The sequence below is a fragment of the Rousettus aegyptiacus genome, unplaced genomic scaffold, assembly GCF_014176215.1.
Source record: "Rousettus aegyptiacus isolate mRouAeg1 unplaced genomic scaffold, mRouAeg1.p scaffold_m13_p_4, whole genome shotgun sequence".
NCBI classification, from domain to species: Eukaryota; Metazoa; Chordata; class Mammalia; order Chiroptera; family Pteropodidae; genus Rousettus; species Rousettus aegyptiacus.
This window is the reverse complement of record NW_023416307.1, coordinates 71,512,328-71,530,312: the sequence shown is the minus strand read 5'-3', so window position 1 is coordinate 71,530,312 and position 17,985 is coordinate 71,512,328. Positions and strand designations below refer to the sequence as shown.

Below are 17,985 nucleotides of genomic sequence, written 5' to 3'. Positions count from 1 at the left end.
ACCAAGCTTTATCTTAGGTACTGTATCATATTTACATTATTTAAATATACGTATAGAAAAAATATACATAATTTACTGTTTATTACAAAATTCACCTAAAAGCATTGCCATGCTCACAGTAATTATTTTCGTGTATTTCTTTTTCAGTTAAGTAGACAAGAAGCTCTATAACATTTTAACCCTATGAAAGTACCTTCATGGTCAGAAGGGTTGTAAACCTTTAAACTAACTAGATCATGCTTCTCTTGAATTAGGGATTGACGTTAGATTAGATCCTTAAGATTTTAATTTTAATCGAATGAGTTTTCTATTTTTCTAATTCTAACGTAGATTAGTGGCACATAAGTGATAGGATTAAAATGTTATCTGTACATTTTTAATACTGAAATATGAAGGATTTGCTATAAAGTGTATCAGCATCTCCCATGAAGTCAGTATCCTTAAGTCATCATCCCCAAATGCTATGTAAACTGAAGAAGTGTTTTAGCTTAGACCTTAATCCTGTTTTTTGGTGTCTTCCCCCACAATGTAAGACACACAGTAGAGTAGCTCAAGTTAGATGCCTGGGACAGACTTCAGGCTCATTTCTCCACAGTCCTCATCTTTTCTGTAGTACATTTGGTATTTCTCAAGTCATCTAAAGAACAAAACATAAAAACACCTTCCTGAGGAAAATTAGGATACCCATCCACAGAACAGGAATTTTTGAAAACACATCTTAAACTGAAGCATGCTTTATAGTCATGATCTCCGGGCTGATTTCTTCAGGAGCTTCAGGTGTTGCTTTTAGTTCGACCCATTTGGATTTACAATCTTGGTCTCTAGATTTCCTCTGTGATTAAAGTAAAGCAGGGGATGATGTGAAGGGGGCCTCTTAAGTGATCGTTTAAGTGCAAAGAATGGGCTTTAGGGAAAACTCTGACACAAGAATGAGTAAAGACAAAGAAATTAGGTAATGAAAGTTAAGTCCATGCCACTTGCTACTTGGGTTTTATTCGAGCTTTTTAGATACAGCATATTCTGTTGCTGCTGCTAATATTTTGTGACTGGGATAATATGGTGATTTTTTTTCTTCTTTTTTAGAATGCATATCACAATGTGACTGCAGAGCAGCTCTTTTTGAAGGACATTATAGAAAAAAACTTTGTAATCAACTTGACTCAAGATTAATTCAACAGAGATTTTTATTTTTATATTGTTATATTTAATTTATGAAAACAAAGATTTATTTAGTTAAGATTATCAGGGAAAAAGTAGTTTTAATTGCATTGTTTTTAAAATAAGCTTATTTCCTGAGGTGTTTTTAAACATCTTTTTAGTTATTTCATCTTGGCTTTTGAAGAGATGTGATTTCATGAATAAAGGGATTTAAATTCACTGCCACAAACGAGTATATGATGACACTTTGCAAAGTGTATTTGGCTAATATAAATTGTTGGGGAATTGGCATGTGGGTGTGCCTCGATGTGGCAAAATGGAAGTACTTCAGGCCTCTATCTGGATGACTTTTTGTTGTTTGAGGAAACTGATTTCAATTAAAACTGCAGCGTGGATGATTATGGACATCTAAGATCATACTGTTTTAATTAGCCTTTTTCCTCTTCTGCAATTAAGTAAACCATGATTATGATGAGTAATTAGGTAGAATGAAGATAGTATTATTTTAGTTGAAGGAAATAGGCTAAAGAAATGATGAAAATTGTTTTGAAGAAATAAAAGTTTATAAAAAGCTGCGTTAGGCAAGCTCAAGGAGAAAATTCTTAAAAAAAGTTGTTTTGTCTGGTTTAATTTATGAAACTTAAAAGTGTACTATTTGCAGTAAATTAGGAAAAAGACAGACAAGTAGACCCTATGAAGAGTCAAGCTATTTTTGGATTTAAATGGCATTTTCATGAAAAATCTCATCTTCAAATGGAAAGCTTACCTGGCTACCTAGGGTACACCAGAGAGGAATCCTACAGGATGCAAATAAGCCAGTCCCACAAATGTGGTGAGCTAGTATCCCTTCCCATTTTGCTATGTATAACTAAAGGCTCTGGTGAGGTGGGGCGAGGCTAAGGGATAAAGGAGAATGGAAGAGAACATAAATTATAATGATGGAATTAAAAGCTGTCAGAAGAGGTAGGAGTTGAAAGGATATTTTCTGAACAATAATTATCACTGGAAGACAATGATGGTGTTACGACAGCCAACCTGCTGCTCTGGTGAATGAAGGGTGAATAAGTATTAGAGCAGAAACAGGAATAAATGAAGTACTTAGAGAAAACTGGTAGTTGATTTAAACGAGATCTATACATTAAATATGGTCTATGTTCTGTTAATAGCATGCATTTGCACAATACCACATACCAGCTTCATTTGGTTCTTCTAATAACTGAGGTGGAAAAGGCAGATGTTAGACTGGAGGGCACGTGTCCAGCGTGCCTTTCCCTCCTACCACATAGCCCTAGGCTGGCGGCGCCTTGACCGTTGAAGTTCAGTTTGATACAAAGTAATTCCGGCTTCAAAAAAGGCTGCTGCTGACTACGGAAAAAGTCAAAGTCAAAAACCAATGGTGGCATTTTCAAATGTTACTGTGAGTACTATAATAATGGCTATAAAATTTCAGACTGATGTTAAAATTGAGGAATCTGGCATTTTATGTAGTATAAGACGAGGCTACAAACCTTGAGGTTTTAGTTAAGCCAAAAAAAATCTAAGACACATATATACAATTTATTAAAAACAAATGAACACAGTTAAATCTATTTATACAATCTAAATTCTAGCAACATATACAAATACTGAGTGACTACAGTACATGCCGAGGTAAGAAAAGTACATTCTGAGAGAATATCACTGACACTCAAGCCGTTTTTATTTCCAATATGCATTTCAATACATGTTTTGTTTCCACCTTTCCCAGTGCCAAAAAAAAAAAAAAAAAAAAAAAGAGAGAGAGATGAAGAAGAAACTAGTCACAAGTTGGATTAAGTGAGAATTGGTGCCACAGTTCACCTAAAAAGTATTTTAATAACCATCCAATTCTTATTTAGATTTTGCAGTTTAGGGACTTCAAGTTCAGAACCAAAAGGCAGAGCTAATTAGTACTTTTGTTTTTTTTTTCAGGTAGAGCCTAATTTCTCTTAGGAAAGTTTTAAAAAGAATAACCTAATTTCTAATTGTATCATCTGACATAGTCCTCTTGTTCTCCAGGTGCCAAGGCAAGTAAATTAAAGCTTTATCAATTTCCATAGAATTATAGCCACATTCAAACTTTCTGAGCTCATTTTCTGTCCCCTTCATGGGGGGGGGGGGCAAGTGTATACATAACGTCATAATTAATTCTCTATTCGAACCATGTCATCAGCAAATAAACCCATTATTCAATGCAAAGTGCAAATAGTGAAACATGAACTTAAATAACTGGACTAGACCCTGCATATACAATAGGATCTATTTAGATTTATAACTTTTAATAAAATATAAATCAGCATTCACAATATCTTATCTTTAACTTGTGCTGGTTCCTAATATCAAGTAACAGCAGTCAGCGTAATTTTGTGAAACGTGTAATAATGGCCACACTTGTTGTACTACTGTCTGATTCTACTTTTATAATTGTATTAACAGGAAGAAAATTTAATCCAATAAACCACAGTGATTTAAGTCCTTTACATGTTTCAAGCAAAGAATAAAAAAAGGAAATTTTGTAAAAAAATGGTTAATTTCACATTTTCAGTTGTTACTTGATTGTCTCCAAAGCTATGTATATATAAATGAAGTAAAAAAACAACAAAAAACAAATCCAAAACTCTAATATGAAAACATATGAACTAAAAGGAAAAGTATAAAACCAGAATAACCTTTTTATCAGGCTCAGCTCTTCATTTGGAAAGTAAAATATATAAAAGTAGTAAAAACTAGATATTTGTAAAAATCATGGTAGTTCAAGGACAGCACAGTGGCAGTATAAATCAAGTCTTAAAACATGCAACACTTAAGAAAACATTTGCTTCTCAAAAAAAAAAAAAAAGTTCCATGGGAAAAATAGGTGCACAGAATTGTACAAAAATAGCAAGCTCATTGGGAAAATGAAATAGTTACCGAAAACATTTCTCTTAAAGCTTCAAACAGGCGAATGATTCAAGGAAAAGTATATTCTCTGTGTACTAAGGATGAATACAAAAATAAAGCAATTGGTTTACTCTCTTCCCACCTGAAAGGGGATGACTGTATTATTACATGTGCTTTACACATTCATATGTTTTAATAAAAAAGTTCAACATCTGTGCTTTTTGTTTCGAAAACTCTGAAACAAAATATGTACTGGTGTTTCACTGAATAAAATTATGCCTCGAAGTGTGTCTGGAAAATGGAAAGCAAATGAAAATAAAACTAACAAAATCACAGAACTAGAGGGCAGGGAAGCTTTAGAAATGAACAGTTCTATTTTGAAGCAATGTTTTAGATTACTGGTATACTCAGAAGCAGTAAAATGAAGACTGTTTATCTTTAGTCAAATTTACCAAATTCTGGCAACATCATAAACATCATAATCTGGTGGCCCAGGTCAACAGAAATGACTAAAACATAATGGAAAAAGTACATTTCAAAATTAAGTATACAAATGAAGGTTTATAGGAGAAGGGGTGTCAAATTTTGATCATATGGTCCGTTTCTCAGTCATGTTGCTAGTCTAAAGACTTTTAAGCATGGGTTTTACATATACATTAATAAATTGCAGATGATTTTTATTTCACCCATCTAAAACTAGTTCTAGGCAAGTGATGACAAAAAAGTTGCCCAGAGGTATCAAAAAACTAGACATGAACATTAATGTGCTAGGATGCTATAACATCTCTTCTCTAAGTATGAGATAAGGAACTATTCACACCTCTCACCACACAGATAAGGGCACAATCACACAGAGCTGAAGAATACATGCTGGAGTTACATTTCTTATAACAGTTTATGGTGGAAAATGAATTAAAAAGTATTTTTTTAATTTGACTAAAAATAAAGAATACCTTAAAGATCTGAAGAAAAATGTCTCTAACACTAAAGAGGGCACATTTTTAAAGGTAATTTATGACTTCTGAGGAATGATTCTTGCCTTCACTGTGATAAATATAAGTGGCTCACGTTTTTGGTGTCCACCTAGAATCCTTTGGCTCTCCTAGGAAAAATCCCATTGCAAATAAAGTAGGAGAGGAGGGGGAAGATATCTTTTATAGCTCTTTTAAATTGTAAAGTTCCTATTGCCACAGAGAAGTAAACTTAAAGACAGGATCTGAATTCATGAGGTTGATAAAACAAGCTATCACCCACTGAAAAAACTCAAAACATTTTATAAACACAAGAATGAGGCTAGCCACCAACGGCCCGAGGCAGAACAAGCAGGCGTGAGACCAGGTCCAGTACCATGAGTGTTAAAGCACTTAAGAGTGTCAAAAAGTAAAAACTCAATCACCCTGTTTATGTCAGAGTTTCCCACCTATAGCTCTTCCTAAGGAAAAATGGACAGTGTATGACTGTCCAAATGTGCATGACTGCAATCAAAACAATGATTATATCACTTTTTTTTATAAAAAAAAATCCAGAAAGCAATATAGGAATAGAAGAGGAGGGAGTCATGACAGTACCCACCTTTCACAAAGAGAGCAGAATTTCAAGCCATTAGACATTTCAAGAACAGTACCATGCGTTATTGCCAGGCTTATAGAGCCATCTCTTGAGTTCGTCAATGTACCTGCAGCATTGGTAATAAATACTTTCAGTGATTTTCCATTTCTTTGAAGTGCATAGTAGGGAACTTTTTCTGTATTAAAAATAGTGTTTTACAGTAGTAATGAACAGGATGTTTGAAATTTAACAGGCAAGCAGTAACTGCCCCAATAACACTTTTAAAGCAAGATGGCAAGATTAGTAGTTTTTTGTACCTCGGTCATCACGTTTCACCAACCACATCCGTGACAGATATGTGACACATTCTATAAATCACTAACAGAAAAAAAGAGCCATGTGCTTTAAAACGATGCTTTGTGAAAAGCAGCATCACCTTCAAAGGATTTCTTTAAAAACATCACAGTCGCCATCCCTCCCTGCTCCTGATACCTCCTGTGTGCTCTGTGGCACCTGGTACACCAGTTCATCTGGGGCATTTGGACCTGGCTTCCCACCTTTTGGGGTATCATACTGGGCTTGGGCAGAGGAGCAGCTGTCAGTCCTGGACAGGAGAGTATTGTACGTTCCTACTAAAGGGGGAGGCTGGTTCCCTGCAGTTTTGAAAGTGGACGTTGAGGGTAGACCAACTGAAGCTGTGGGGTGCCCTGATATATCCATGACGATTGGGGTTGCATACTCAGGCCCAGTAATTGGGAGTGGTTCAGCATAGGCATGATAGACTTCTTGTACCGGGGAGTTGTAAGGATCTAGGTCAGCATAGCCTGTTTCTTGTCCTTCTTCTGGTTTAAAGGTAGACCTCTGGTGAAGTGTGCCAACAATTCCTCCCACAAGAGGCTGTGCATACTCTGTGAATATTACAAAAGACGAATGGAATAGTTACCTCGTAAATACAGAGATCATATTTAGGTTGGCAACTGCAGGTTTACACCAAAAACAAACTTTCTTTTTATGGCACTTCTGTCACTATTAACACAAGACCTATGGACTTCTCTGTAACAACCAACTTCAAACATTAAAATTAAAGATGTCATCTTGTATTCACAGTAATAAATTAAGATTCCAGAAAGCTTCATCCATGTAATTTTGCATAAAGAATGTATATGTTCTTCAAATTTATAGACAGTATTTCACTGGAAAAGAAATTTCCCATTACTAGAATATTAGTTTTAGCATATAACTTCAGAGATATTTTTCTTTTCAAATATGAGAAAATGTTTAAAATAAATATGTACTAGGTTAACAGAATACTGTAAGGCTTGTTATGTCTTTTCTGCTCTTCATTTAACACCCTCATTATCCCCAATAAAACCAAATAAAACTCGTAAACAGACAAAAATGTCCAGAGTTTTTAGAAATGAGAATGTCTGAATTTTACGGACAGAACATCTGAGTCACAGAAGTGACTCTTTCAAGGTCATCTTTTTGAAACATGGATTCTATCTTTGGAAAATAGCTTACCTCTCTCACACATGAAAAAAATAAGATACTATAAATCCCAAGGGATTTCACAGCAAACAGCAATTTCTCCCTCTATCTTGTGACTGAAGGCTGCTATGCAGTTACCTGCAGAGTCAGTTTGTAGCACTGTGGTAACTTCTCTTGGACTCAAGTGATTAACTTCACTATTGCTATAGCGAACTGGAGTTTCCTCGTGTTCCACTGATTTGGCAGGGAGAAACTGCTTCATTCCTTTCCACCAACCTTCATTGTGATTGTAAACAAAGGAGACCATTAAATAAAAATCTGTCTGAAATGATAACTGTACATTAAGAGACATCCTCTTGCATTTAAGCCACTTACAGAACAAATATCTCTAAAAACTAGCCTTTATGTTCAAGCTTCTTTTCTTTGGTAAAATACACAAAATGTAAAATTTATCATCTTAACCATTTTTAAGTGTACAGTTCAGTGGTATTATATACATTCACTCAGTTGTGCAACCATCAGCACTATCCATTTCTGTAGCTCTTTTCATCCTGTACGACTGAAACTCTACATCTGTTAAACAGTAACTCCCTAGTCTCCACCTCCCCCCAGCTCCTGACAACCACCACTCTTTCTGTCTTGATGATTTTGATTACTCTAAGTACCTTATATGAGTGGAATCATACAGTGTTCATCTTTTTGTGACTAGCTTATTCTGCATAGTGCAGAATTTCCTTTTTAAGGCTAAATAATATTCCACTGTGTGCATATACCATGTTACATATCCATTTATCAGTCCATGACACTTGGGTTGCTTCCACACTCTAACTGCTGTGAATAATGCTGCTATGAACATGGGTGTACAAAAATATCTTTTCGAGACCCTTTTAATTATTTTGGGTATATACCCAGAAGTGGAATTGCTGGATCATATGGTAATTCTATTTTTAATTTTTTGAGGAACTGCCATATTGTTTTCTACACAGCTGTAACATTTTACAATCCTACTAATTGTGTACAAGTGCTCTAATTTCTCAACATCATCACTAACACTTTTTTATTTTTTTGATAGATGTCATCCTAATAGGTGTGAGTTGGTAATCTCATTGTAGTTTTGGTTTTCATTTCCTTAAAGATTAGTGATATTAAGCATCTTTTCAAGTGCTTATTGGCCATTTGTATATACTTTTTGTAAAAATGCCTATTCAAGTCCTTTGCCCATTTTTGAATCATGTTATTTGTTTTTGTGTCTTGAGTTTTAGAAGTTCCTTATGTATTCCTCAACAGACATGATTTGTGAATATTTTCTCCCATATTGTGGGTTGCCTTTTAACTCTGGAGAGTGTCTTGATATACAAAATTTAAAAAGACTCGACTGTAGAAAAAATGGCATTGATGATAGAGGCTCTGTTCATCCCTCTGGCGACCAAATCGGAGTTGTGGTGGAAATAAGGAGCAGCAGCAAAGAAAAATTGCCTGGGATCTAGATGAACAAGCTATACAACTAGGGAGAAATCCAAGAAAGCACACTGCAAAGGCAGAAGGTAGGATGGGGCGAGGATGTGGGTCTGCCCTGTCCCAAGCGGTTAAGACAGAGGCTGTGGCAGTGGCAGAAACCTCTTAAAAGGGCTGTGCCTGCAAGTGGATTTTCACGGTGATGGACCAGCTCGTTCCGAGCACCAGTGCCCAATTGGCTGCATGCAGGGAGCACGAGGGACTTAACTGGGAGAGACTGTCCGAGTGAGGGCTGAGGTGAGACTCTCTTGGTACAGAAGTGCTGATGATACCCATTGTTCCCTATTGAGATCTCCCCACTCCCACTGTGCAGACACCAAGCCACCACAGACGTGACATCATCAAACTGGATAACGGAGGTTGCTCTGCCCAGAGGATTTCCTGAAACCCTGCCTCCCCCAAACCAGGCCCCACCCAAGCCACATCCAGGAATATCCTCAAAGAGTCAGATACGCCTTGCTGAGCGAGCCTAGACTCACACTGGAGGCAGCTGGCCTCGGTTTCTAGTGTGGCCTTTTGAGGCAACTATAAGCACATTATCTGTGGATTGCTTGCTGAATCTTGACAGGTGGCCCCGGAGGGGTAAAGGCTTGGGCTGAATAGAACAGAAATCCAGAAATAATGGAGTCAAGTAATCTAACAGACACAGAGTTCAAAACACTAGTTATAAAATGCTCAATGAACTTTTGGGAAAAGAGGAGAACTCTAACAAAGAGATAAAAATGGAGATTATAAGAGGGAACCAGTCTGAAATGGAGAACACATTATCTGAGATGAGAAGTCTATTAAGTGAAATAAACAAAGGAATAAATAAAGTGAATAAAGAAAAGGATCACATGCCCTATCTAGAAGACAAGAAAGCCAATCAAGACACTCAAACAAAATGGCATGAAAAAGGAGGCCAAGACTATAAAGATAATGTAAGGAGGATATGGGACACTATTAAGGCTTCAAATATTCATCTGATCAGTGTAGGTAAAGAAAATCAAGATGCTGAACAGCTTTTTGAAGAAATAATGATGGAAAACTTCCCTAACCTGGTGAAAGAAATGGACATAAAACCCCAGGAGGCTCAGAGGATTCCAAAAATCAGAGATCGATCCAAAGAGGCCCACACTAAGACACATCATAATTAAAATGCCAAAGGTTAAATACAAAGAAAAAATTCTAAAAGCAGCGAGAGAAAAACAAATAATTATATATAAGGGAACATCCATATGACTGGCAGCTAATTTCTCAAGGGATACTATGCAGGACAGAAGGGCTTGGCAAAAAAATATTCAAAGTGATGAAGACCCAGGATCTACAACCAAGGATACTTTATACAGCAAAGCTATCATTTAGAGTTGAAGGACAGATAAAGAGCTTCCCAGACTAAAAGAATTTATCACCACCAAACCAGAATTACAGGTAATGTTGCAGGGAATTCTTTAAGGAATAAAGAATGCTAACAACTATATTCCTATCAATAAGTACCTAAATGGAAAAGAATTAAGTGCTCCAACCAAGGGATGAAGTGGCTAAAAGGATAAGAAAACAAGACCCTCACATATGAAAAGGAAGAGAGTGGAAAGATATTGATTGCTGTGATGAACCTAGAAGGTATTTAAATCAGCCAGAGAAAGATAAACACTATGTGACTTCACTTATATGCAGAAGTTAAGGAACAAAAAGAACAAACTAATCAAAACCAGACTTACAAATATAGTGGACAATTTGGTGATGGACAGACGGAAAGGGGTTTACAGGCCTGGGAGAATGAAGGGTTGAAGTACAAATTAGTAGCTGATGAATATACACGGGGATGGGAAGCATGGCAGAAGGAATTGAAGTTAGCACTGATACATTGGCTAGGTGGAGGGTCAAGGGAGGAAGGAGCCGTTTTACGAACTACATAGATGTCTAACCAATGTACTGTATACTTGAAACTAATCAAAAAAATAAAATTAAAAAAAAAAACTCATGAAATCCAATTCGTCTATTTTTCCTTTTCTTATCTGGGCATTTGGTGCCATATAAAAGAAATCCTTGCCAAATCCAATGTCATGAAGCTTTTGTCCTATGTTTTGTTCTAAGAGTTATTGTTTTAGGTCGTAGATTTTAGCCCTTCGCCCATTTTGAGTTCAGTTTTTGTAATACAGTATTGTGTGAGGGTCCAAATTTACTTTTTTGCATGTGAATATCTAGTTGAATAGCTTTCTATCACAATTTGCTGAAAAGACTGTCTTTTCTCCAATGAATGATCTTGGCACCCTTGTCAAAAATCATTTGTTCGTATTTGTGAGGGTTTATTTCTGGGATCTCTTTTCTATTACATTGGTTTGTATGTCCATCTTTATGTCAATAGCACATTGTTTCGATTATTGTAGCTTTGTCGTAAAGTTTTGAAATCAGGAAGTGTGAGTCTTCCAATTTTGTTGTTTTTTAAGATTATTTTGGCTTTTCACTGTCTCTTAAAATTCCATATGAATTTTAGGATAGCTTTTTTTCTATTTCTACAAAAAAATATCCATGAGAGTTTGATAGCGATTCCTACCAAATCTGTAGACTGCTTTGTATAGCACTGACATGTTGACAAATGAAGTTTTCCAATCCCTGAACATATGATATATTTCCATTTATGTCTTTTAAAATTTCTTTTAGCAATGTTTTGTAGTTTTCATTGTATAAGTCTTTAACCTCCTTGGTTAATTTCTAAGTATTTTACTCTTTGCTACCATTGTAAATGGAGTTGATTTTGTAACCTCCTTTTCAGATTGGTGATTGTTCCTGAATAGAAATGCTGATATTTGTGTGTTGACTTGGTATCCTGCTACTTGATGAATTCATTTATTAATTCTACTTTTTTTTTTTTTGCAGAATCCATAAGGTTTAGTTCTTCGCATGTTTGGTAGATTTACTAGCAAAGCCATCAGGTCCAGGATTTTTCTCTGTTGATTACTAACTCAATCTGTTTTTGAAGAACCACCTTTTGCTTTCATTGATTTACTCTATTGTTTTCCCATTCTCTATTTTGTTTATCTCTGCTCTCATCTTTATTATTTCCTCTCCCATAGTAGCTTTGGGTTTAGTTTGTTTTTCTTTTTCTAGTTCCTTAAGTTGTTCAAAATTATTTGTAGCTTTGATAGAATATTCAGTGCAAAGCAGAACATAGTAGAAATTTCTATTGAAAGCATATACAGAAGCAGATCACTATTATTATAGTGTAGCCAGATACAGTTTATCTGTTGTCTGGGTAGTTTTTAATAAGTTTTTCTCAAAAAATATTTTCCAAGATCCACCCTTTGGTGGGGGGAGGGGAAGTAGCAGCATGTGAGTAGCTTCCTATCACTGCTCTTTTCTATCCTGGTCACAGTGGTGAATTCTTTTGGCTCCTAACAGTCGTTCCAGCAGTGAGACTGGGAAGTGGGAGACCCATAAGGAGGCCTCAGGTGTCACCTGCAGCAATTTGACACCTGCCACACAAAGCAGGAATTTAGAAGATGACGACTCATCATGGCAGAGATAGTAGACGTCACAGAGTCCTAAGCTACTGGGCTCTAACTTGGTAAATGCTAAAAGCAGAGTGACAAACCCACACAGCTACCAGGACCACAATCCTTGCTTCTAATACAGTATTCACACAGGCCTCAAAGAAAGCTGGTTTCCTCAAGAGAAATAGAATAGACACACAGGAGTAATCAAACAAGTTTTCCAGAAAAAAAGAATTACTTACTATTTCATTACTTATTGACTAGAACAGATTTTACAAAAGAGTAAAGCTGATCAGAACAGAGGAGAAATGCTGTTTTCCTAACAGTGCTGGGCATTTAAGTGGGCCTGAAAACAACTTTCCTCTTTTACAACTGCCACATAGAGGGGAGGGACTTCCTACTGATGGAAAGAGATGCAAAGTCATGAGTTACCTGCCCGGTCCCAGTAAGGTAAGTCATAGGTGCCTTCAGTTTTTTTCTTTCTGGAAAAATACAGAAAAAAAACTTAGCAAATAAGAGTGAATTCACTAATAAGATAGCTCTGATAACTGCAGGATAAACAGTAAAGTTAATAATTAGTCAAGAGTATACATTTGACTTGCTGATCAACCTGGAGGAGTCCTCTTTTTGACTTTGTTGAGACTCATAAATTTTGGACTCTCAAGAAATATTAAACTGTCTCCTCAGTTATCTTGCTACTGAACTATTTCAAAAGAAAGAATGGAATAAAAAAAGGCTCAGTCTGCAGGTAAAAAGACTGAATCAAATCAAAGACCCATTCTTGACAAGTGGGTTTCTATGGGGAAATCATGTTAGGTCTGATTTGATTTCAAATACAAATTCCGCAAATCAAGCAATTCACCATGATCATAGAACAACGGCAACACAAATCCCCACATTTTCTTCTGCACTGCTTATTTTTTCCAACTTCCTGATTTTCTCCCACAGTCCTTTAACCCAGAGAAGTTTCAAGTTTCACACACCCTAAATTGCACAGACTGAATCCCCACAAACACCTTAGGATAAGTCCACTCTGCTAATGATAGTGACAAATGATGGGGGAAGGAAAACAGGATTCTCCAGGCGTGGGAGGTGAGAACCACGTGTACGACAAAGAAAAATCTCCCCAGTCCACCCTTCAGAATTCTGACATATCCTCCCCCAGAGAAATTTCCCTTCTCTCCATTAAGAATTACTATCTACCAAGAGACTATGTTTGTATTATTGGTGTTAAAAAACTTCTTATTCTATACTACATACAGTCTGGCTGTATTTAAAGCATAATATTTCATTACTTCATAGAAAAATATAAAGTAAAAATTGTGGAAGAGATGTTAAGTGCTGAAACTGTTAATAAAAAACTGGAATGTAAAAGAAATAATAAAACGTTGGTTTAATAATTAAGTACTTTTCTCCTTGAAAATCCTCTAACCATAAGAGTTCGAAATAAAAGGAAATTAATATTTTCTAAATGGAAGCTAGATGCCCTATGTGCCTAGGATAATTAATTGAATGGTATGATTTTTAACCAAGGGTTGTACTAGAAAAGATTTCCTATAATTTCAAGCGACAAAGCTTCGATTATTCACTATATGCAGAGGCTTATTAGTACAGTGCTTGGCACGGGTTAAGGATTCAATAAGTAGCAGATTTTTTATTATTATTATTATTATTATTATTATTATTATTATTATTCTCCTCCTCACTGTTTTCCACAGCTCTTTAATGACATCTTCTCCTTTTACTCCTCGTCATGAAGCCAGGCATTAACGATTTCAACTACCACGCTTAGAAGGAACTTTAATTTTGCAGCTCAGGCCTTTTGTTCTGAACAGACATGTATTTTAGCTGCCTCTTGGGAGTCTGAATGTCACAGGGTTCCTTACGCACCATCAACAAATTGAAGTCAAAGTTGCTTCCTGCTTCCCTCTCAACAACTTTACTCTCCAGTCCTGACCCCCATGCCCTGTGCTTTAACCATAGTGGATTAGACTGTACTGACTGACTATGCATTCAGAGGCAGTGGTTAGGGGCATGGGGTCTGCAGCCAGCTCCAAAACGCCACTTTGCTGTGTACCGGCTAGGAGATCTCAAGTAAGTTATTTATGTTGTCTCACTTGAGATTTAGAACAGTACATTCTTCATAGGTTGAGGATTAAATTAGTTAAAACATGTAAAAGCATTTAGAGTAACACCTAAAATCAGCATTTAATTTTCTGTAAAAATTAGCTGTTGCTGTTCTCATCTTTACTATTGTTGCTATCCAGTTCTCTAGAAGCATCCTGCACTTTCTTCCCTGAACTTTCCTAAAGCTCTTTCCCCCTCCTCCTTTCCTTACTGCCCTCATGTTAACTTGTTAGGCCTCTACTCAGACAGCCTCCCCAACACCAAGACTCTCTGGAATCCACTAGGATCCATGCTGATACCATGGCTGACAGTTTTCTGCACTGTATCCTCTCCCATTCTCTCTGGGATTCACCAGCACACCAATACTTGGCACAGGGTAGGAGTTCAAATATTTGTTGAATGGATGAACGAACAAAGTCATTCTCAAACCTATTCCTCCTGCTGTTTCCTCAACTCAAGGCACCTCTACTGGTCTAACTGCACAAGCCAGAAACTTCAGATCATCCTAGATCCCTCCTACTTCCTAGACATGAGAGCTAGTCATACATCCTATTGATGCCACTGGGACATCTTTCTCCATCTATTTCTCTCCCTTTCTTAGAATTGCTGTGCCATGTTCCTACACAGCCTTAGTAGTTTCCTAATTCATCTTGCTGCCTCTTCTACTCTCTCTTCTCTTCAATCCACCCTTCAAAACTTCTGCCACTACCTTTCTCCAATCATCTGATAATGCCTCCTGTGTGCTTAACACTCTTTCATGATTTCCCCATCTACAGAATAAAATCCGAATTTCTTTCTCCCTGATCCTGGCCTAGACTGCACTTCTGCAGTTAATTCTCAGTGCTCTCCAATGCCAAACCCACATCAGATGACTCCCTATTCTGCCAACATCTCACATCTCTGTGCCTTCCTTCGCTCAAGCAATTTCCTCAGTCTGGGCCATTCTCTACCTTTCACCACCTAGCCAAATCCCACTCCTTCCTTTTTAAAACATGGCAATCTTGAGGATTATTTTTCCCTGAAAAAAAGATTTCAGATAACTCTCATGGTTTTTGCATTTATGCTTCATAAATAACTCATCAAATTCTATTATAGTTCCTTATTTTGTCAGTGCTAAACATCTTGGAGATATGAACTGTGTTTCATCCTTTCAGCATGTATTACCCAACGCCTATTATGTTCTTATTAATGTGTATGTGCCAGTGTGCATTGCAGAATTGGATACAATGAAGGTAACTGATAGCATAACAACATACTCATCTATTATGGAAATAAAGGAAAAACATATTTTTATTTTAATGACATATCTTAAACTCTTCCTCTCAAAAAAATGAACTACAGGTCATCTTCTATATTTAGTTTCTATTTTACATATGGAAACATTCCTCCTAGGACCAATCAGGTGAACTAGTTACGTACTAACCTGTTTCTCCAATGCCAAGCACACACTGATACGAGAATGAGAGTGGTGAGGACCATGACCAGTACAGGGATGAGGACTGCGGCCAAGGCTACATCTGAAATATACCAAAGGCAGAAATTATGGAGGGAAGGAATGAAGATTAACCATATCAGCATTCAAAGGTTTTGATCTCAAAAAATACCAAACATTATTTATGAAAGGAGACTGGGCATGAGTTGGTAACTGCAGAAGCTTTCATGGGTATGTGGAAGTTTGTCACACTATTTGCTCCAACTGTATGTCACATTTAAAATTTTCCACAGTAACTTTTTAAATCACCAAGACAATGACTGAAAGACAAATGATAAATTGAGAAAACATGTTTTCTGCATATGTGATAAAGGGTTACTATAATTAATATATTGCAGGATACACTAGTCAAAAACAAATGATAGAAAAATTAGTAAGATGAATGAACAATACTTTAAAAAAAACAAGTGAGCAGACAACATGTTAGCCTCACTAGTAATTAGAGAAACAGAATTAGAACAGGATGCTTAAAAAAAATAAGATGCTCTTTCTGGCTTATGATATTGGTAAATATTTAAAAGAACTAATTGTTAAAGAGGATATTAGGCAACAGGTATTTTTACGGGAAAATACATTAATACTTTCTGTATCATTTTGGGGCAGTAGGTAGAAACACCGGTTACTTGGAAATTCCACATCTAGAATGTATTCTTAGGAAAAAAGATGACATTTGAAGATGTATCTTTGAAGAGGATCTGCTTCTGTACCTGCAGAAGAGTGAAAAACTGGAAATAATCCAAATGCCCAACAATGAAAGGGATTAAGTACATATGGTATCTTCCTTACAGTAAAATATTACTCAGCAAATGGAAATGTCCTGTGCTGTCGCAACAAGACAGCACAAGATTTATAGGAGGGTAACAAAGGAGTGTTAGGTATTGAAAGCCATTGTGTGTATCAACATGGCAGAAACTGGTACAATGCTGGAGCCTGCAGGGAGTAGGAGGTCATTTGATCCCCTTATTTCATTCTGCAAATAAAGAATCCTGGGTCCAGATATGGAAAATGCTCTAAGGGCATTTGGGACTTTAGTTTCTTCCTTCATCTGTCAACCTGCTCCTAGCCATAAGGATAATAGCAGCAACTGCTGAATCTACTGGGGTTTAAGTGCCACACACCGTGTTAGGTCTGACCTGCAGCATATGACTCATTCATTACAACTGTATTCAAAAGAGAGAAAGAGGCTGACAATACAGGGGTGAAGTGATTGACTGTGGGCGGTACAAGGAACTCCCTTTTTTTTATTGCAGTGGACAGAGGGTACAGGTGAGATTCCATGAAAAGGGAGTTTCCTTCTAATGGCTTCTACTTTCTTTGTGAAGTTGAAGAGATAACTGGGAGTAAGTGAAGATCTCCGGGTCGAGGATTTGAAAAATACACTGAGGCCACTATTGAGAACAGACAGAAGAGCCAACCAGAGAAACAAGCCACTGGCTGGTGCTGAGGCCCTGCTGAGGGAGGAACTGGAAGTTACAGTGACACAAATCTGACCAAGACATACTTTTCTCAGCATCACTTCAGACCAGACATAAAATGGAGAAAGGGGCAGTGCATAAAACAGAAGTCATGACTCAGGCTAGAAAGCACTAAGAATTCAGAAAAGTAAATGTGCTTTTTTTACCTCTAAAATATGTGAAATCAGAGAGAACAATCGAGTTCAGATGGATGCGGTTTGATTGCAGGGGTTTTAAAACATCTGCTTAGGTTTGAAAAATAATAAAAAGTCAATATATCACTGTCCCAGAGAAAAGAAGACAAGAGTTCTTCAATTAAAAAGACCTGTACAGTCTTTGTTATTCTTTTTTAAGGTTATAGGTTCTGGAAGGAAATGCTTTAAGGACATTTTTAGTTTTGAGATTTTAAGATTCTATGATCAGGTTTTAAGACGAGTGATACTTTTAAATGACTATTCTTCCATCTAGGCACACTACTGGGATTCTGCCCAAACACATGCATTCTGCAAAGTGGTAAGCAGTTCTCTATCAACACTAAGATATCTTGGCTCTGAGAACTCTTGCTTCTCTCTAGATTTTCCTGCATCACAAGAAAGGAACTAGTCTGTTTGGAAATACTTTAGAAGATAGGAAAAAAACTGACACGTGGAAAGTTGAAGGAAGTTATCTGAATCCTGGCAAATATTCAGAAAATGAGAACGATTAAAGTTCCATGTGTCATAAGTTACTGTGAATGAATTGTTTTCTCTGTGCTGTCTTGAAAACGAGTGTGCTGTATTCATTTGCCAACACTGAAACTAATTCCTCTTAGACACTGATGCTTTTTTACCTG

The 17,985-nt window shown here is 36.7% G+C and overlaps 2 protein-coding genes across 7 annotated transcripts in view; one reads left to right on the top strand and one right to left on the bottom strand.

Annotated features, from left to right (window-relative positions):
- Positions 1 to 2,932, top strand: part of ST3GAL6 (ST3 beta-galactoside alpha-2,3-sialyltransferase 6) — a 66,946-nt gene extending 64,014 nt beyond the window's left edge. For all 4 annotated transcript variants that reach the window (XM_036219936.1, XM_036219937.1, XM_016135827.2 and 1 more), the window contains one exon: positions 1,084 to 2,932. In XM_036219936.1, coding sequence (XP_036075829.1) covers positions 1,084 to 1,170 — 87 coding nt within the window. In that variant the 3' untranslated portion in view covers positions 1,171 to 2,932. The remainder of the gene's footprint in view (positions 1 to 1,083) is intronic.
- The window catches only part of DCBLD2 (discoidin, CUB and LCCL domain containing 2), a 76,753-nt gene continuing 61,491 nt past the window's right edge, over positions 2,724 to 17,985 (bottom strand). For all 3 annotated transcript variants that reach the window (XM_016135790.2, XM_016135798.2, XM_016135815.2), the window contains 4 exons: positions 15,631 to 15,724; positions 12,513 to 12,562; positions 7,231 to 7,368; positions 2,724 to 6,512 (listed from right to left, as the gene is read on the bottom strand). In XM_016135790.2, coding sequence (XP_015991276.1) covers positions 6,043 to 6,512; positions 7,231 to 7,368; positions 12,513 to 12,562; positions 15,631 to 15,724 — 752 coding nt within the window. In that variant the 3' untranslated portion in view covers positions 2,724 to 6,042. The remainder of the gene's footprint in view (positions 6,513 to 7,230; positions 7,369 to 12,512; positions 12,563 to 15,630; positions 15,725 to 17,985) is intronic.